At 36.2% G+C, this 21,250-nt stretch overlaps 1 protein-coding gene across 1 annotated transcript in view; it reads left to right on the top strand.

Annotated features, from left to right (window-relative positions):
• Positions 1-21,250, top strand: part of LTN1 (listerin E3 ubiquitin protein ligase 1) — a 29,389-nt gene that overhangs the window by 4,853 nt on the left and 3,286 nt on the right. The window contains exons 7-26 of the mRNA XM_050331311.1: positions 19-192; positions 1,263-1,453; positions 2,774-2,918; positions 3,543-4,325; positions 4,761-4,802; positions 6,265-6,457; positions 8,063-8,302; positions 9,308-9,461; positions 9,716-9,866; positions 10,572-10,773; positions 11,655-11,814; positions 11,988-12,092; positions 12,353-12,495; positions 14,365-14,500; positions 15,604-15,748; positions 16,883-17,096; positions 17,371-17,608; positions 18,409-18,483; positions 19,324-19,510; positions 19,952-20,123. Coding sequence (XP_050187268.1) covers positions 19-192; positions 1,263-1,453; positions 2,774-2,918; positions 3,543-4,325; positions 4,761-4,802; positions 6,265-6,457; positions 8,063-8,302; positions 9,308-9,461; positions 9,716-9,866; positions 10,572-10,773; positions 11,655-11,814; positions 11,988-12,092; positions 12,353-12,495; positions 14,365-14,500; positions 15,604-15,748; positions 16,883-17,096; positions 17,371-17,608; positions 18,409-18,483; positions 19,324-19,510; positions 19,952-20,123 — 3,850 coding nt within the window. The remainder of the gene's footprint in view (positions 1-18; positions 193-1,262; positions 1,454-2,773; positions 2,919-3,542; positions 4,326-4,760; positions 4,803-6,264; positions 6,458-8,062; positions 8,303-9,307; positions 9,462-9,715; positions 9,867-10,571; positions 10,774-11,654; positions 11,815-11,987; positions 12,093-12,352; positions 12,496-14,364; positions 14,501-15,603; positions 15,749-16,882; positions 17,097-17,370; positions 17,609-18,408; positions 18,484-19,323; positions 19,511-19,951; positions 20,124-21,250) is intronic.

Genomic DNA, 21,250 nt, shown 5'->3' with positions numbered 1-21,250 from the left:
TCCTGTGGTCTCTGTCAGGTTCGCTCAGCTTTCTTTGAGCTGATTTCTGCTTTTTGCCAGCACTTGCCTGAGCTGGTGAAAGCTGAAGCACCAAGAGTTTGTCCTGCTGTTCTTCTGAGCATTGATGACAGCGATGCAGTGGTGTGTCCTGCTCTTTGGGAAGCTGTGCTCTATGCTGTCACCACTATTGAGGTAATGGGGAAGACTAAGAGGCAGATATTTTCCTGGGACTTAACTTTTCACAAAGTTCTCTGTATAGAATTGGGAAGAAGGGCTTGACTGGGTGTTCTTTATGGTTAATAACGTGAACTCCTCAAGGCTGTATGCTCCTTCTTCCTCCTTAGGGTTTCAGTGTAACTTTATTGTGTCCAGCATGTTTGAAAATTAGAGGTTTTTTATGACTTTAATTGAATTAACCTGAATCCCTTTGATTAAATGTAGTTACTAGTAAGTCAAATAATGTTTAAAACCTTTTTCTTACCTAAAGACAGTTAAAAAAATGACCTGCAGTGCACTTTTGGTTTGTTTGTTTCCTCTTCAAGTTTAAGGGTTCTATAGCTTTTTTTTTTTTTTGACTGAATTTTAAGTGAAATACCAGCTTTGAATTTATTACCAGGATGAGGTGTTGCCATTGACTGGGATGTTTTGAGACCTTAATACTGAGATCTCTTTTTTAACTGTTGATATGAACTGTAACAATTCCTGTGGAAAAAACCCCAAACAATGTTTGCTCAGCCTTTTCTAAATATAAGTATCTGGAACTATACTAAGTATTATAAATATAATAGATCAGATGGCAAAACATTTTGGGGAGGAGAAAGTAGCAAAGTATTTTGCAGCCATCAGAAAATTTTTGAACAGAGTTTTGAAGTGAGTGATGCTTCAAAAGTCAGTATGACTTGGTCTTGATGATGAGAACTTAAAATTAAATACTGGGCTAAATACAATGATGACTTTTATGAAGCAGCATGAAATCATTATTAAAGAGAAGCCTTTGATTCGAGTTGACCAACAAGGAAGGTCAGTTGATTTTAAACGATGCAGAAATAGTTTTGTCATGGTAACTTCTTAAATTCACAAGCTGAGATAGGGAGAAAGCGATTTTAAAAACTACTGGAGAGTGAGTAACTTAAGAGAATTTAGATTGTACAATAACTTGTTTCAGCTACAATATGGGGAGGTAGGTTAAAGGTCTAGCTTGGGAGTTCTTCCGAGGCAACACATGGCTGTTTAATTTACAGAAAGTGAATTTCTTTCTGTAGGACTGTTGGAGTCATGTCAATGCCAGAAAGGGAGTTCTGCCAAAGCTGTGGACTGTGCTTCGAGAAGGTGGACGAGGACTGGCTACCGTTATATACCCCAACCTCTTGCCCTTCATTAGCAAGGTACCTCCTGCTGTTATGAAACCGAAGCTGGAATATTTCAGAACTTTTTTCGACTCTATAATTCAAGGGTATGAACCACAAATTTATTTATTTGGAATCAGTCTCTTTTACATTTGGAAAATGAGAGAACTTATCTCCTTCAAACTTTTAAAGATGAATGAAAATAATCATGTAAAAATTCTTCTAAATATCTGAAACTTTGTGCCTGTTTCTGTCATCTTAAACCTTCAGCTTTCCTTTTGATTTTATTACATCTTCCTTATATAAAGCATTCTTATCTTTCCTTGTCAAAGCTTTGTGTTTATTCCATGATATGTTTTAAAATAGGAAATTAATTTAAAATAAGGAGTGACTCTTAAGAATCAGGCTCTTCTCACCAGTGTATAATTTTTACAGAGGTTATTGGGGATTAGCACTGTGATAGTGAATTTCCTGTATGCAGGAACTTTAATTCTTGTGATACTGATTTTTAAAGGATGGAAACTGCTATCACTTTCTGCCTTTAAAATGCATCAAGACCAACTTTCTATCAAATCTAATTTTAATAGATACATGAGTACTGTCTACTCAAAAGCATATAGAAATTATTTTATGAAAGACTAAAATGCCATTCATTTAAACAAAACTCAGTTCTCAGCTGATGGTGGTGTGGCCATTATCAGAGCTCTTGGAGAAGAGTGTGTGGGTTGGTTTTGAAAAGTGTATAGAATGTTATTACAGGTAGTGAAATGATGAGCCTGAGATTGGCTCAGTGGGATAGAGCCTGGTCTAATAACACCAAGGGTGTGGGTTTAATCCCCATATGAGCCATTCACTCAAGAGCTGGACTTGGTGATCCTTGTGGGGCCCTTCCAACTCAGAATATTCTATGATTGTAACATTTCTGTGGTAGTTTGTCTGATCTAATTTTCGTTAAAAAGCAAACAAATTCCAGTTTTTCAGGCTCAAACTGGTTACTGGGAAACTGGCTTTAAGTGGCTTTGTTTTCTTTTTCTTTTTTTTCCTGTAATGACAGAAAGTGACACTTTCTAAACCTTTGTGATGTGTGTAGAAAATTGCAAAGGAGTTTTGACAGCCAGCTGAAACATGGGACAGTATGCTTGACTGGATATGGTTCCTCTATTTACATAGATATTTTTTTGTCAGTGCTAAGACTGGATGAAGAAGTTATTTTAATATAAGTTGTATTAAATGCCTGGGTAATTGACTCATTCATTTCAATTTATTTTGATCTGTCTCCTGTAAATGATTCTGTGATTCTATATTCTCACATCGGTGTTGTCTGGATCAGAACAACAGAACAGAGGGCATGTTCATGGCATTCATATGGGGTTTCTTGGAAGCACAGTTGACTGAGTGTGCCCTCCCTCTGCTGTTGCCTCTCACAGGTTGTCAAGTGAGCGAGCAGTAGCCAGCCCTTCGGAAAGTTCAGCAATTATAACTGCATTTATGGAGTGTCTGTGCTTTGCTGTACTGCAGAAAATAGAAGAAGATGACCAAAACCAAATTCATCAAATGCTTATATCTGACCAGGTATTTATTAGAAATATTGAATGTTTTTCTGCGTACATTTAATAATTACCATTATTAATAATTACCATTATTAATATTTTAATAACGTTAAAGAAAATGTGAAATTTAGGTAGGGTTTACTGGTCTGTTGAAAATTTCCCTAGGTTTTTTTGAAAAAAAATCACACAAAATCATCAACGTATTCCAATACCTGACCACTCTTTCAGTGATTTTTTTTTCCTTGTATCTAATCTGACCCTCCTCTGGTGCCATTAAAGGCCATTTCCTCTCATCCTTTTATTTGAGACATGGCAGAAGAGACTGACCCTCACCTTGCTGCAACCTCCTTTCAGGCAGCTGTAGAGAGCAATGAGTAACAAAAATAATGTTACTGAATTTAGTAATTTTTTTTCTTCCTATAAAATAATGATTTTAACTGTGCAGTTTAAATTGTATTTAAGGAAAAAAAAGCTATCCTGTATATTTTCAAGCATGAGCGTTCAAGTGTTCGAGCTTGAGTATTTCTGATATTTTTAGAATTGCTTCTGCAATGTTTTTCAAAATTATGTAATTTCTTGGCATTACAAAGAATAAAATGATTTTTTAACTGTATCACTGTTCTTCAATATTTTTTTTTCTTTATAGCTTATTCCTTTTACCAGTGCTGTTCTTAAGGAGCCTAAGTTACAAAGTGGACCATTATTTTATCAAATAGCAGAAATGCTGAGCTCCTGGGAAGCTAAAGCAGAACTCACCAGTGATGACAGCACAGACGAAGTTTTCCAGAAACTGTTGTCCAATTTTTGGGACCATCTTTTAAAAATGTGTGTACTTCATGTTGATAGGTTGGATGCTGATGAGAAATCATTGTTTGCCATATCTGGTATGCTAGAAATTCTTCAGAATCCAAAGGCTGCTACAAAACCAAACAACAAAAAATTTCTAAAAATCAAATTTACGGACGATGAATCTGAAAGCAACACAGGGAGTGGAAAGCTCACAGAAGTGAGAAAAGGTGACTCTGAAATACAGGCTGACTTGCAACATAGTTCACATCTAAGGAAAGAACCTTTAGAGAGCTTGGTCTGCAACCTTGCTGAGCTGAGCTTTGTGTATGTCAATGAACAGAAGTCAGAACAGCATTTGAAATTTCTCTCTGCCCTGCTCAACTCATTTTCCTCAGACAGAGTTTTCCAAGTACTTTTAGAGCAGGGAAATGATGCAAGCCATGCTCAAGCTGAATCCCAAAACAAAATGAAAGGTCATAAGAGAAGTCCATCTGAACAATTTCTGTATATGAATTTAATAACCTGGCTGAAAGAAGACTGGAGAAAAGACACTCATTTCCTGGTGGATATTTTATACAGTGTGCTTCGTTGTTGCAACAGTAATGAAGAAAGGAAAATCATTCTTGATGATTTAGCAAAGGTAAGACTTGTACCTTATTCATTATTTTTATCATTACTGTTTTTGTGGGCTGTTGTTCATTAATAATCTTATATTGGCTCTGTCAAATAGAAAAAATTCTACATGAACTTGGATAAGCTTAATTTAAGGAAGGTAGTTTTAGGAAAACTTGACATGACAGTGTTGGGGTGAGAGGTTGCGACATCTGTTTCTTTCTGTATGGTATAAATCATTAAAAAAAAGGAACATCAGAATTCCTCTGCTCTTACTTCTTTATACAGTGCAGTTTTATACCAGTCATTGGTGGCCTTTCTTTTGAATGAAGTCCCTTATTGATTTTGTTACTGAAATTTGGCAACTTCTACTTAATCCCTGCAGAACAGTTAAAATGGTATTAATCCTTCCTATTCAGCAAAGAATTTGTTAAAAATTATGGAATTTTGCTTTTCTTTTCAGATGGATCTGAAATGGATTATTTTTCTCCAGATAATTCAAAAGGTACCTCTTTAGTTTTTGTTTTGTTGTTCTTGTTATGCATAGTTTTGAATATTTCTCCAGTGTTATCTTCGAGACTCACATGTGTTTGAATGACTTTTTTTTTTTTTTTAACCTACATAGTGATAATTTCCATAGCCTGAAAATCTTACATTAATAGTTTCAGAGGAGTGTTTGTTTTAAATGCATTTAAATCTGGGGACAGTTTTAAAAATGAAATGATGATACCAAAACAAAAGAATTCTTGTCTGTTCTATTTTTGGTCAGTTTGCTTTTTGAGCCAGAGGGATTCCTGATTTGCTGGTCATCCCTGCTAAGTTAGAGAGAATGGAGCTGGGGATTAGACTAATAACTTAAATGATTATTTATATCAGCACCCTTACATGATGCTTACAAGGAAAAGGTAGTATTCCATTTTTTCACACCAAATATTTACATGACCAAAATAATGTTTTTTATTTGTGACCCTCCATTTCTTTTTAAAGAAATTCAGGTGTTGTCACGTGCGAGACTCAGTGGAAACTTCACACATACCAATATGATGTTTTGGAAGCTTCATCTTTATTGGAAATTACATTTACTTTTATACAATTCAATAACTACTACATATTTGACTACTTAACCTATTATTGGTCACACACACAAAATACACACTGTTCACACAATTATTATTGGTTAGTCAACATATCTTATTTTCTAAATTCTTCTTCTTCTAAATCTAACCACAACACTTCTATTCACATGCCTCCTGGCAGGTTCAACTCAGACTCCCATCTGCAGGTGCTGTTTTTCTCATCCCTGCAGATGTCCAGTCCTTGTTGTGTTCTCAAAACACTTAGTCCTTGAGACTTCTCAGATTCCCATCAGCTGTTTTACTCCTGCCTTAACCCAAAAGGTTTCTAATTCTCCTACATTCCGGTGCTGTAAATGGATTTGATGTTGTAAGTAGGCTTTATTTCAGCCAACTTGGTCATCCAAAAGTTATTTTTGTAATTCCAGTATAGGAATTCCCTGGGCTCTGTAGTTGAAGAAAAGGTAAAAGAAGCATTTTCAGAAGGTGACTTTTTTGTCTCTACAGCAGAGGTCTGACCTAGCCATAAGCTGCTGTCTCTGACCAAAAAGAAAGCTGGAGGGATTCTTACAGATGTAAACACCTAAAGACTTATTGTTTGTGACAGATGATATGATTCCCACTCTGTGTAACTTTGACATAGTAATCTTATGCTTACTTAGTAATAGTAGTTAATAACAGGTTGCCCAGAAAGTTGTGGATGCTGCATCCCTGGAAGTGCTCAAAGCCTGGTTGGATAGGGCATGGAGCAATTTGGTCTGGAGGAAAATATCCCTGCCTGTGACAGGGGGGTTGGTGCTTGAATTGGAACATGGAAGATGATCTTTAGGGTCCCTTCTAACCCAAACTATTCTAATCTTAAAAGATTCTTAGAATTATTTTCTTGTGATTCAGGCATGCTCAAGCTCAACAAAACTTGCCTTGGTCTCTGACTGGCTGAAAGGAGATACACTTGGAGAAAGACTGGTAATGCTGGCAGATGATCTGTGTCAGCTCTGTTTAAAACCTAGCACAGCCTCATCAGACTCAGCCTCTTCAGAAAGGTGGACCCTCCTGAGCTTGGTGTTGTCACAGCACATTAAAAGTGGTAAGCATATGTCATCCTTGGAGTTTGTGAAGTGTAAATGCTCCAATCCGTGGAGTTTGTGAAGTGTAAAGCGTAAGTGAAGTGCACTTGTCAGTGTTTAAAGAACAGATTCAAATAGGGCTGATTTTCCAGTAAGTTTTGCTTTCTGACTCTAGAGCTGGAGGTACTGCTGAGGTCGTTTTCTGCTGGGTGACCTGTTTTTAATCCGTATTGATTGAAGCCTAAGAGACTTTCAGGAGCTGTGGTGGTTCTTGACTTAGTGATTTAGGCCAAAGTAGAGTCTGTGGACTTTCAAAAAAGATTTTTTAATGAGATCTCTTATTTCAGTTTCTCAAGGTAAATTGCCACGGAGGAAATGAAAAAGCCTTTCATGGATCAGTAGCCTATCAGTTGATAAGAATTAAAGGGGAAAAAGGATAAATACTGAAAGGAAGGTGGTTGTTTCTGATAAATTATTTGGAGTAATCCAAACTGAAACTTCACAGAGTCCTGTAGCAGTATGGTGTGATACTGAATGCTTAACTGAGTACAAAAGAAATCAAAAACCAGTAAATATCACAAGTATACAGAGGAAGAACCACCTGTAACTGTAATGAATCAGTGATGGGCTCTGAGCTGTTAAAACTCAAAAAGAGACCTTCAGCCTTTGTGGTGGTGATTCCCTGTAAGTGGCAGGTTGTGCTCAGCAGCAAAAAAGGAATACAGGTTATTAGGAGCTGCTGTGAGAAGGACAGAGGACAAATGACATGTAGTCAATACACTGAATAAGTAGTCAGTATCTGTAATACTGCCTGTAGTTTTGGTCACTGCAATATTCTTGTTCACCAGTATGCTTTTGAGAATAAGTGTGATAGAATTAGAATATGCCCAAAGAAAGCTGACAGGGGTGGTTAGACAAGCAGTGGCTTCTGCTTGTAGAGGCAATAAAACAGACTAGAATTTTTCACTTGCAGTGAAAGTGTTTAGGGATGGGGTTGTGCTAAAGAGCTATAAAATCATAATTTGCATGGAAAATGCAAATAGGAAGAAATTTTTCATTGTTTCTTTCAGTGGAAGAACCTCAGTTGCTAACAGATGTTTACATAGCAGTCTTGAGGGAAAAGTACACTTCTTCATACAGTTTATAATTAAATGATGGAACTCATTGGCACAGGGTGCCCTGGAGTTTGAGGATAAATGGGATTGGTCTGCTTGGATCCCACAAAAAAGGGGCCAACCATGTTCACAGAAGACTGGGCTGCTTGGGGTAATTACATGCAATGATCCAGGTATAATCTTGGGCTCACAGCTGGTTGCCAGAAGCTAGGAAGGCATAAAAGGGGGAGGGATCAGTCTGCACTTGCTCTGTTTTATAGACCTTTCTCGAAGCCACTTCAACTGGTTTAGAGAGGAGATAATTGGCAGTGTGAAACTTTGGCTGAGTGATCCTTGATGTCTGTGAAGTAAGAGACTTTATGTATACATTAGAGTGAAACTGCTTTGCACTTTATTTTGCTTTCAGAATCAGTAAATATAACCCAAATTGGTCCATAGCAATATGACGTCTTTGAATGATCGTGTTTGTCAAGTAATCAAAGCATGCTGTTGTTTTTGTCTCCCCAATAGAATCACTGATTGATGAAACTTATATTGAAAGGATTATTGATAAACTTCAGGCAGCTCTATCTAAAGCAAAGGATCTTTCTGAAGCTGGAAATACTGAACCATCAGTATCTTTCATCTGTGATGTGGCCTCAAGCTTTTTCAGCTCCGTTAAAGGGTGTTTACTGATGCCATCCTCAGAAGACTTGCTGCTTACCATCTTCCAGCTGTGTGCTCAGAGGCAGGATGCAACACACTTAACAGGTAATCTAGAGAGAGAACTCCAGCCAGACTTTCTCACAGGTGATGATCACATCTGAATTCTTCTTTTTCATGAAACAGATTCAAGTATGTAATAGAATACTGAATTCACATATGATTGAGCACTTGCACCTGTAACTGATAGAAAAGTTTATGCTTTAATTTACAGTGCCCATAATTACCACTAAACATCAAGTCCTGTACATCGTTACAAGAATTTTTAAACTTTTTTGGTGTTAATATCAGGTAACTTTGAGGCTGTGATATTGCACACTTTTTGGAGAGTTACGTAAGTTATTTGAAGTCTATGAAATACAAGAAATGAGCATTTTTTTTTGTTCATTTTGTAGTGAAGGGATTCTATGAAAAGATGTGTGCAATCACTTCAGACACATGTATTTATTCTGAAACCATTTATACTGGTCAGGTTGCCCAGACAAACTTTGATCCATACCTCTCTCTTTAGCAGCATCTCACATTCAGATCTGAGATCTTGATTTATATTCTTTGAAGGCAGAATTTGAGAGTTATAAATTGTTACATGCATTTACTGACATCAACACAAATAAATACAGTGTTTCAGAGTTGTCATTGAAATGACGTGGGACAGTACCAGCTTGAGAGCCACTGCTGCTTTGCAAATGACTGTTGATGCTGTGATTGCTCAGTATTTCAGTAAAAAGATCTGTGGTTTTGAAGACCATGTGGACATATTGTAGTAGACAACAGGAACTTCACTTTTTCTCCATTAAATTAAATTTTCCCTGTGTGTCATAATTAATTTAAAACTGCTCTACAACAAGAGAGCTGTATATTTGGCCTTGATAGTTCTTCCATGTAACCACATAGAAAAGAAAATTGTTTTCCTACTCTAGGACCTTTAGACATGCTGTACATGTAGATCTACATGCTGTGTGCTGTAGATTGTAATTAGAGTTTACCTGTTTGTGGTGGTTTTCTTGTCCATTTGTTATTGTTTTGTTTTCTTTTTTCTTTTCTCTACAATAGATTTACTTGTATGCAAACTAAAACACACTTGGATGTCTGGGGTAAATTCCCTTGTGCATCAGCTTCAGAGCACACACAAACAGAGTACCTTTTTGCTCAAAGCTGCACTGTGGGTCAAGAATCAAATTCAGTCTTCCTCTCTGGATGTTAAAAGGTAATTGGGATGCACGTCTGCTTCATAATATGTTCTTTTCTAAAACAAACCAAGATCAGTGCTCTACTAGTCTTTATTTAATGGTCATTTATATTGCTGAGAGACTTTTCAGCCTGTTGAAGGCGGTGGGTAGAGCAGAAAACCACCTATAGAGCATTGGTACAACACACAGTGCATTGTATCAATGTAGCGTATGCAGCTTGCTTTAACTGGAGAGTGCCAAACTTGTTTGCAGTGTTTTCTCCTTTTCTCAGTCTCCAGGTGTTGATTTCTGCAGTTAGTGACTTGTTGTCGAAGCTCATGGAAGCTGATGGACAGTCTGGATACCTCGTGAGAGCTTTTGTTGATCACGTCACACCGAACAAAACCGAGTGGGGGAAATTGCAGGAGTCTCTGTCTACTGAGGTATGGCAATGATAATGGGCTTGCACGGGGTAGTCAATCTTTCCTCAAGCCTCTAGGGTGGTAAGCATTCTTTCTTTTGACGTGGCACTGCAGTTATGAATACCCATCTGTCTGTGCAGAGGTTCTTTTCAGCCTCTGTCCATCAAAAGCACAAAATCTCTACGTTTATGGATGCACCCAGTACTACTGAAGAAATCCAAATTGCCCTTTTCTGCATGGAACACCAACAACTTGCTTAACAATTCTGGAATTTTGTCTGACAAAATGTACATTGTGAAGACGTTCTTTAAATTAATTCTTCAAAAGGATTAATTTTGTGAAAGACGCCAATATCTGCAGAGGAACATGATGTGCTGACTATCAACAAAATGCTGACATACATATAGTAGAGAGTGGGGAAGGACATAAATTTCCTGTCCAACCACCAATCTTCAGTAAACCTAGTATTTCTTGTAAAACATATAGAATTCTAAAGAAACATTTTTTCTGAGGTGGCAAGGCAGTTTCAAGTTACTGCTGTGCATTTAGGTTTTTTAATACGCTGGAGCGGGTCATCCTCACCCTTGTGCTTTTGATGTCAATTTGATTGTTTCATGGTTATTTTTTAATAATTCTCAATTTTTAAGGTTAAACAGATCATAGCTCTTCTGTGCATCATTAAAATGCCAATTATTTGTTCACACTCTTTTTATGCACATACTACAGTGGATACACAAACCTCTTTTGGAAGGAAGGCTTAGTATGAATTGTGAACCTCTGGGATCAAATGTCAAGCTGTGTGGCACAACTAAACTTCCAGGCCATTTGTGCACTTCAGCCTTATTAAGTAAAATGGTGCTTCTTATGTTGGAAAATGCTGCAGTCCATGGAAATGATGATGCTGAAAGAAAGAAAATTGACAATATAAGTAAGTTACGATGGTAAAACTTAAAGGAATTTTATCTTATAGTAGTTGTGACCTGAACTGATAATTAGAAAGGCATAGTTAAAGTCAGGAATACAAGTATGAGAAATTATCCTTTTACCCTTTTGTTTGTTTGTTTGTTTGTTTTTGTTTTTGGGTTTTTTTGGTTTTGTTTTATTCTTGGAACCTTTTTTGATTATATACATCCTATCTCAACAGAACTTTCAACTGGAAGATATTTGAACTTTCAATGAACTTCAGATTTGTTCATTGCCAAAACACGCAGTGCATTGGCATGAGTGGTCAATAGGAACTGTATCCCTGCCCTGAGGGTAAAGATAGCTTGAGGCAGCAATTTTTCTTAATTCCACCAGGTGGAATCTAGTTTCTTTTTATTTTTAGAGTGATCAAATGAAATTAATAATTCTATCTCCAAAAATCTCACCATGATGAGAAGTGTAATTGCTTAGTGTGTGTCTTTGTAAGCTAATGAAGGAACGACATGCTAGCTCTTGTCATCAAATTTATTTGGTTTTCTTCTGGACTTAGGTCATGATTGTCTTGTCTGCAAGAAGTGTATATCCAAAAAAGGGGGAGAATAGAGAGGAGTTGTAATTTGTGTCATGCTTGCTTGATTTGCTTTAAAATTTCTTGAATATCTGCAGCAGATTACTGTAGCTTTTTGGTTTTTTTGTGTTTTATGGTACAATGGCAAATATCTAGTTTGTGCTTTGGAGCACCTGAGATTGTGGGTAATTATAATACTTTTAATGCATTAAAAACATATTAAAAAAACCAGCAAAAACTTGACTTGAAACATCTTGCTTATGCACTGAATATATTCAGCTGTCATTTGTAAGCAACAGCTTCTGTTGTTTAATTAGTTGCAGAACTGTTGTACTCCTTACAATGGATTGAAGAACTAGAGAATCCTCCTTCCCTGCTTCTGGAATATCTTCGTATGTTAGAAGAGATGCACATCACATACAAGAAGTTCAGTACACTGAGTAATACAGCCAGCCTTCAGCAAACTGTATTTGATAGGTACGTGAGAACAAGTGAAACATCTTAACTCTGTCTTCACAGTTTGTGTTGTATAGGGTATTAAGTGCCACTGCATTTCCTTCTCTGTGTGGATTCAAACTTCATCCAAATGCTTTTGTGGTGAACTCTGAGCATCTGTATATATTAACCAGGGTCTTTCCTCTTCTTTGAAGATCAGAGGAACATGGAAGACTGTGGTCCTTAACCATGGCTAAAGTGATGCGTGCAGAGAACAGTGTGTCCTGGGAGAGGAAAGAGCTTTTTAAGACGACAGAAGGGTATCTCAATACTGCTGCCTATAAACTTTCAGTTTGTTGTGCATGTTGATAATGTTAAATGATCCTGATTCTGACAAATGACAACTGAAGACTGAAAACTAGGTGATATATGTGTGGGGCACATGAAAGTGAGACTGTGTTTTAGTGTGTGGGATTAGTTACATCAGAGGAGATTAGATCATTATGAAACAATTTACAGTTTGTTTTCTAGTTAAATGTTTGGGTTCATTTCATTCTTGCTGTTTTGCTTGTATGAATAGGTTTCTGCCATTAACAGAGGGCAGACTGCATACACTCCAGTGTTTATCACCTTTCTTAATTGAGGAGGAAAAGAGAGAACTTGTTTTCCACTGTGTGGCCAAACTTATGACATGCACACAGACAGATCTTTCCAGCACTGATGGTGAGTATGTTCTTACCTCCCTCAGTCTAGTTCATTAGAATTTAAGAACACTATTTTGCAATGTTTGCTTCTAGGTAAAATGCATTAACTATAATAATATTATTTTTTCTAGAAAGATATGTTTTCTCAGTTACATATTTCTTCCAGACAGTTTTCTGCCTTATTCAGAAATTACAAGCTATTTTGCCTGGTGCAAAATTGGACCTAAAGGACTTAGGGTGAATTGTTAAAAGCATTTTGATATTGTTGTACTTCTTGTGTGGTTTGTCTTATTTAAACACACCTGTAAATATCAAAGTTTTCAGTTAACCATTCAGGCTCTACACAGTATGCAAAAATATTGCTGTTGTCAACCAGTAGTGTCATCATTGTCTTTAGATGCTTTGGCAAGAACTCTTTCACAGTTTACATACAATTTTTGAGTAGTTCCTCCAGTGCATGGCATACAGTGTGCTCAGTCAGAACTGGTCTACAAACACCTACAGCAGCTGTGCTGATTGAGATGTGTTATACTATTGCTTTGAATATACCCACTTAATTTGAGTCTATATTTTCACAAACATGTGAAAAGTTGCTTTTCAGGAAAAGTTTTCTTTTCAAGAAAATAATTTGGAAATGCTCACACACATTTATGAATTAGATGTCATTTAAAAGGAAAGTACTTTCTATTTTTTCCCAGTTCTGCTTTTGTGTGTTCTTGCATATGCTGTTGTTGATCAGTCTGTATAAAAACTGAAATGTAGGTTTTGTGGTTTCTAAGAGGACTGTGCTTCCTTAAATTGAAAAACACCCCTATCTTTGGTGACTTTAAATCTGTTCCTTGGCAGTGTCCTCAGGATTTCAGATACGAATTCTTCAAAGGGGTGTCCTTAAATTGTGAAAATTATCGGTGTTAGTGTCATGCAGCAACGGAGAGGAATCTTAAGAAATCCTTCTGCTATGGTAGTTTCCCTAACTCTTACTCTTTGAAGTTAGTTGAGCCTTCTTGGCTTTCTGACTGAACCAGTGAGGCAAAAATTGTGTCTGTGAAACTCTAAACAGAAGAAAATGGGAAAAAGAATCCTTGCTCCTCACCTGTTATGGGATGCTCCTATTTATAATCTGCATTTCCTTTCTGATGCTTCACAGTTTTCTAGGGATTCCTGAGCAGGCAACATATATCCAAATTCACATTAGATGGGACATAGGCTGTAGCTTACCGTTCCAATGGTCTTTTTCTTTTCAGGTCAGGAAAGTGCTGATAAAGTAGTTGTAAATTGTTGCTCTGCTGTTTAAGTGAAGCAGGGCTTGGTTTGGTTGCTTTTGCTCTGCATATGTGGTACTTTGCCTTATTTTCTTTGTCATCGTGCTTGTAGGAAATGTCCATTTTCTCCAAGAAATCTAGATAAATGCAGTTTTTCTTAACAATGGAAAACAGTGCTAATGCAGCAGTAGTACTTCACTCTGAAAATAAAAATTAACATTCCAACAAGAACTCCAATTAACACTCCATTAATATTAGAATTCACAACTCACAGTTGCATTTCCTTCGTTATCTGTCCAAATTACTGCTTAGCACACTACGTTTTTAGTAGCACAAAGAGATTTCCATCTTAGCGGGTATTTTTCCTTTTTGTTAATTGTATAAACTATCAATCTTATAGAAGGTGTTGGGTTTTTTTGAAGTATGGGTTGGATATAGTATTTCTCATTTAACAATGGCGCCTGTGGATCACATGTTCAAGGAAGAAAGCTTAGGTATTATCCCAGCTGTCTTATGATATTAATGTTACATTCAAATAAAATGATCCAGTCATTTGACATGCATTTTAACATTTGTTTTGTCTTGATAATTAAGACTACTGAATATGAATTTTTGCTATGTTATAGGAGCATTTGGATGTCTTTCCATTTTGAACTCCTGCCTGAATGATAGAAGTGTTGATTGTGATCATCTACTATCTGGAATACTGAAAATCATTATATCTTGGAAAAATGACAGTGAGGACAGCTTTCTCTTTAGCTGGTAGGTGCAACTTGAAGATAATTTGACTTCTTTTCATTTCTAAGACAAGCATTTAAAAATACAGACTAGTTATTAACTCAAACAAAATCAGTCTGTACATTACAACTGGCATCCACTGTTCTATTATTGCATATTGAGTCTTTTTTCAAACCGCATCAGTTGGTTTCATATACTTGTCTTTAAGTATTTAATAACTCATACTGCAGAAAATTACCTGGATGGTTGAAGGCTGGGAAACGAAGGGATTTTTTTAAATGCCCCTAGATGTCAACTGTTTTCAAAAGCATTTAGAACTGACCAACTTTTGAATTTTGTAGGTGTTGCTGGATATTCAGTTCCAACTTCTGATTGCTTATTTCAGTGGCAGGAAGAAAACTTGGATACCAAACTTAGATTCTGTCTGTCTTTTCAAATTCTGGACCTAAAAATATAACTTGAAAAGCTCCCAGCAAGGAATGAAGATATACTAAGATTCGTTTGTCTTGACTATAGTGAGAAAAATCCTGGCAACAAAGTCTGATAATAATCATAGAAACATTGAGTGGCTTGCACCATAAAGCTCATCTCATTCTACCCCGCTGCCAGAGGCAGGGACACCTCCCGCTACACCAGGTTGCTCAGAGCTCTATCCAACCTGGCCTTGAACACTTCCAGGGGTGGGACAGCCACAGCCTCTCTGGGCAACCTGTGCCAGGGCCTCACCAATATCTAATCTAAACTTATAATGTACAATATTTGGACACTTACAGTGTATGGTATTCGAAGATTTGAGGGCTTTTTTTTTTCTTAAATTACTAACTTAAAATTATTATTTTCCTTGCATTGATTTAATTAAAATTGCTAAATTTCATAGGTTATATAAATATATTACTTGAGTGAATGCGTAAATTTAAAAAATTTATGAATCTGTAATTTAGGACTCTTATTAGTCTTGGCAGCTAATGTAGCACTCGGCCTTTGATAGACAGAGTGTCAAAAGCACATAGGGCAGAGTGTGGTGGTGCCAGACTAATTTGTCATGAGAGGAGGAGTGAAGGCAAGAATATAGATACTCATGTCTGCCACATGAAGATATGTAAGCTTTGGCTGTGTTCTTCTTACAGCAATCTGAAAGAAACAAGTGCTCAGTTGCTTGGTTTCAACATCGAGATGATCCGTTACCTTCCCTTGTTGCTGAAGTATTCCACAGCTCCCTTGGCTGATAATGAGTGGGACTTCATCATGTGCTCCATGCTGGCTTGGTTAGAGGTAATGTGAAAGCATCCTCACTTTTGATGTGATTACCTTTTTTGATCATTCCCTGCATATGGCAGGGACACTTGCAATCTCAGTGTAGCAAACATCTGACACAATGTTAAAAAGAATTGCATAAAATCCTGGGCTTTCACAAAGGTTGTGTGTAGTTGAAAAGCTATACTCTCCTATTTCTTATTGTATATATATATGTTGTAGATCTCTGTGTTCAAAAATAATATTCCTTTAAGACCAAAGTCTAACATGATGCATAAAAAGGAACTGAATGAAAAGCAGCATCTGCATTTCAATGTCTAACTGATCACAGGAAATATCAAAATTTTATTTAACGCTGTTAGGAAACAGGTCAGTAGTCAGCTGACTTCCTAATTAAGCAAATAAAGATACAGAATCTTTCACTCTGTTATTATGCACTTAGAAAGGCAGGCTGGAAACTTCCATGTGACTTTTTTTGGTCTCAGGATTAATCTTACCTATACTGTATGAGCCTCAAAACTATCTTTTTTTCTTTTTTTAAAACTTAAAAAAACAAATAACGAACTTATGTGAAAATCTTGTGTAGACTAAGTGCTTGGGAATGTTTTTAATTTATAATTATGCTCCTTTCTGGGGCAATTAGTAAGAACAAAAATAAAAAGAAGCAGCTATGATGGGGGAAAAGAAATATTCTTCTAACAGCCACTTCAATAAGTTCCAGTTTTTAATAGCGTGTTGTCAATTCCCTTTCGTAATTTGGAAATGCAAATATGATTTTGGTAAAGCTTTTATGTTTGAGGGAGAAGAGTGAAAGCACTTTCATAGATCAGTTTTGTCTCACTGGACTGTACAAGTGCTCCAGGTGTGGTACCTTCTGTTTGAATTTTCTTTCTGTCATTATAAAGAAGGTTATATAATGGAAGCAATCCAGGATTCTAAATGTTGGTGAGACTTGGAAATTCTTTTCAGGAAGTCTTACTGGAGTACAATTTACATTTTTAAACACTGCCTGCCTCCCCAAATAATTTTCAAATGGGCCTTGCAATTGAATCTTCTTTGAACTTACGCTTTCTGGTGTAGACAGGGAATGTGAAACATATTTTAAAGCAAATTTATGGTTAAGAAATCTTTCTCTTTTTTATTTCCTCCTAGACAACAAGTGAAAACCGTTCCCTTTATCATGTCCCACTTGTACAGATTTTTGCTTGTGTTAGTTGTGACTTGGCATCTGCCCTTAGTGCTTACTTTGAAGCAGCAGCTCCTGAAACTATTGAAAATCTTCCTAAGAACTTGATCAGTGAATGGAAAGAATTCTTTTCTGAGGGAATTCACAATTTGCTGTTACCTTTGTTGGTGAAAATCACAGGCAAGTATATGGCAAAGAGGGCAATAGCCAGGCTGTTCTGAAATAGAACTGAATGGGCTGTATTTTTGAATTTATAGGAATATTATGTCAATATAGTTTATATAAACTCAGATTTTTTAACACTTACGCGCTAATTAGGAAATTAATTGCACTTAACCTACTGATTCGTAAGTTTAGGTGATGCTGCTAAGTGCAGTCTTGAGTTATTTGTAGCAATGCTTGCTTGTGATACCATCCACACAGTTTGCATCACGGCTTGTCTTGTTTTATACAGGAGAAACCAAAAATGCATCAGAAGGTTCTTTTCAGAACTCTGTGTTAACATCTTTGGGTGAAGCTCTAACTTACATATCGAAGGACCAGTTGTTAAACCATAAACTGCCACCGAAGTTTGTTGCAGGCCAGAAAACAAATCTTCCAGATAAACTCCAGACTCTACTGAACACTCTCTCTCCATTGTTGCTGTTTCGGGCTCGACCTGTACAGATTTCTGTCTACCATATGCTGTATAAGTAAGAGTCAACAAATTTCTCACTTCCTTCACCTCTCACCCTGCCCCCCACCCTTTATTTTTTAAATGTGCACTTACAGCTGCATGTTTAGCAAAACCCTGTTTTGTTATGGGAGAAAATTCTTAACTGGGCAATTTGTGTTCCGTGTTGGAGATCATTATATAAAACTATGAATGCTAAATTTAATTGTAAAAGTAGACTTAATATATAGTGAGAAATTTTGCTGCAGTACATGAAGATACAATTTTCTGTATCACAGATAGATATCAGTATGGTAACTATAAAGCTACTTATTTTTACCCCCAAATGAATCCTAAAATGTAAACTGAAAGGTTCCAGGTTTGATCAGGGTCTGACATGATCAGTGAATAGTATGACATTTTATTTTCACTAACTCAGGTAAGACATTAGGAAAGTGAATAAAAATAGGTACTATTCTTGTGAACTTCTTGGATATCTCTAATACCTAAAGAGAGAATACAGAATTTGAAAAACAGTATGTGCAATAACTTTATTCAGATAGAGAATTTTGTTTTATTTTAGCATGACTCAGGAAATGTAAGAGACCTGGAAGAGAACTGAGCAAGGCTACGTGCTCATTCATGTCACTCTTGAACTGTCTTTGCCATGGTGACACATCTCTTAAAGATCTGTGGGAATGTTAAGGAATAATTGCCACTATTTTATTGCCATTATTTATATTGACATTGATAAGCAAAGAATTACCCATCACATATATTAAAATAATTTATTAAAATTATTAAAAAATTTAATATTAATTCCTTTCTATATTTCTCTAGATTAATGCCTGAATTGCCTAAATTTGATGATGAAAATCTCAAATCCTATGGTGATGAAGAGGAGGAGCTGGCATTGTGTGTATTTTTTCCCTCATTTTTTAAAGACTGTTTTCCATATTTTTTAAAATGTGTTGTATGGTTGAAATTTGCAGTAAACTAGTTGTCTGTCAGGAGATGTTAAAAGAAAAAAATGACATGGCTATGACAATAGGGTCATAAATATTTAAAATATTCAATATAATTGGTTAAATCTGCCTTTGCTAAAACCAGATAAGTATTTACAGTTGTTTTTAGGTACAGTTACTAGACTAAGTGCCATATGTATGCTTCATATTGGAAAATCTTGACAGATTTTTACTTGTGTTCAGATGTATCCATCTGCACAGATAATTTCAGGTACTTGAAACTCCAAAATCAACCTGCTTTATACAGCTTGAATCCAATAGTCTATGGTTTGAAGAGGGTTAATGGTAACTGGTTGAAATTTGTTTTATAACCTCAGCCCAATGATTAATACCTTTCCTAAGTGTGGAGCTGCAAAAGGCTTTTTAATCCAAACCCAGCAATGATTAGGAGATCCACTGCTTAGTTGGTCCTTTGTTGGTGTGATAAGAAGGCAAGCAAAGCAGCTATCCATGATGTAGGTTGAATCATCTCAGCCACAGACCACTTCAGATTAAACAATCAGCATTCAGTTTAAATTTGTCTTGTGTAAGAAGGGGAAAAACCAATTAAAAAAATTCTATATAGCACCGATGTGTAAACTCGAAAGTAAATTTTCCTGCTACAAAAGCCCCCTTTTTATGTTCTGCATGCATGGCTTTACAACCACGACTTTCTAGGAAGGCTATGAACATAAATTCAGTTAATGCTGTGCTCAATGAGTTTACTATTCCAGATAACATTTTCCCATAGATCACCTCCAGCAGCTCTTATGTCTATCCTGGCCACTCAAGAACTCTTGCTAGAAAACATCCTGGAATGCATTCCAGTTGGAGAATTTGCAGTTATTCAGCCCTTGAGTGATGAGTTCTGCCTTGTTCTGGGATATCTTCTCACTTGGAAGTTAACATTAGCTTTCTTCAAAGCAGCTTCTTCTCAGGTATATGTTCAGTCTTTTCATTTTAACTGAATTTCTTAAACTACTTATTTAGTTTGAATCTTGAAGCTTCATCCAGCCTTGTTATTAATTATGTAATCCTACCTCTTGTTTTTGTGGAATTAGTGAAAATCTGAAAGCATCCCTGGACTTAGATTTCTGCACTGCTATAGTTGAGGGTGGTAATATTGGAGGAATAAAGAATTAAGATTCATTAATAGATGATTCTTTCTTGAGTTTTCAAAGAAGCTTGCTACATATTACGATCTTCTAATCCTTCAAAATGGTGCAGAGAACTAAACTGCTCTTCTAAACGCTTGTTCTGAATCACAGTCTTGCTTTTCCTCCCTGCAAGGACATATTTGTATTATTTACAGAATAAGCTATATTTATGATATAAAGTGTGTTTTGTATTTTTTGTGTATTTTTTTTTAATGGTACCAGCTGCGAGTTCTCTACTCACAATACCTTAGAAGAACTAAAAGCTTGAATAAACTGCTGTATCACTTGTTCAGGCTTATGCCTGAAAACCCTGTCTTTTCTGGGCCAACTTCAGAAGTTCCAAATAAGGACACAAAAACCTTCTTTACTGAAGAGCTTCATTTAGATGTTAAAGGTTAGTAAAAATTGTATTTGTGTATTTGAGAGAGTTGTTATATTACAGAAGTTTAAATATGGTCTTTTTTGCTTAAAAATACTTATTTAGAAAATCTTACCTATAAAACAGATGACACAGAGAGACAAATACATACATATGTTTAGAAATCTTTGGCTAACACTCCCCATTTGAAACTTTGTCCAAGTTGAAGTGTTTATCAGGAAAATCAAGGACAACAAAAAACAGGAATAATATACATTGCTGCTATTGAAATCTGAATGTAAAGATTCCAAAACACTAAAGATATGTGATCTATTCTGGGACCATTGCTTCTAGATATATCTTTCTAATGCTAAATAGAATTTCCATTTTTTCTTGCATTTCAATCTATAAATACAAAAAATTAAAAAATATTTTAATATATGTATTTTAAATGTTGGAGACACTGTGTGTTGTTTTTGTCATGCTGTTCAGAAGACCCAGTTAATCGATGAAGAAAGAAAATACCCATCTCTTTTTAGCTGAGAAACATGAAAAAGAATATTAAAGTTTCTTCATTGAAGTTTTTATTTTATGTACCTGTGTAGGTATAAGCAAAGAAACTGAGCTTCCATTTCTTAATTTTTTGCTTGAACATCACTGTGTTGCAGAACAATTTGTCTGGATGACAGTAAGAAAGAATTACTGACATGATATCCCAAGGGAAAGATTTCCTTTATCTCATCATTGAATCATTAAGGTGGAAAAGACCTCCAAGATCATCCGAGTTCAACCTTTGATCGAACACCACCGTGGCCCCTAAACCATATCAATAAGTGCCCTGTCTACTTGTTTTTTGAACACCTCCAGGGATGGCAACTCCACCACTTCCCTGGGCTGCCTGTTCCAATGCTTAAACAATCTTTCAGCTAAGAATTTTTTCCTAATATCAATCTGAACCTCTGTTGGTGCAACCTGAGGCCATTTCTGTGCACGAACACTGCAAACCTCAGCTGTTCTCCAAACATCTTATTCCTTTTCCCTCCAAAGTGAGCATTTTGTAATTTCTACAATATAAAATTATTCTTGATTTATGGTAGTCCACATAGTGGTCATCTCTAAACTAGACTGTGAATTTTGAGGTGTGAAGTGTTAAGCTAAGAAAC

This window comes from Myiozetetes cayanensis, unplaced genomic scaffold, assembly GCF_022539395.1.
Source record: "Myiozetetes cayanensis isolate MyiCay16 unplaced genomic scaffold, myiCay2020 scf5-8, whole genome shotgun sequence".
Lineage (NCBI taxonomy): Eukaryota > Metazoa > Chordata > Aves > Passeriformes > Tyrannidae > Myiozetetes > Myiozetetes cayanensis.
Note: the sequence above shows the minus strand (reverse complement) of the source record. Positions and strands in the feature narration are given on the sequence as shown.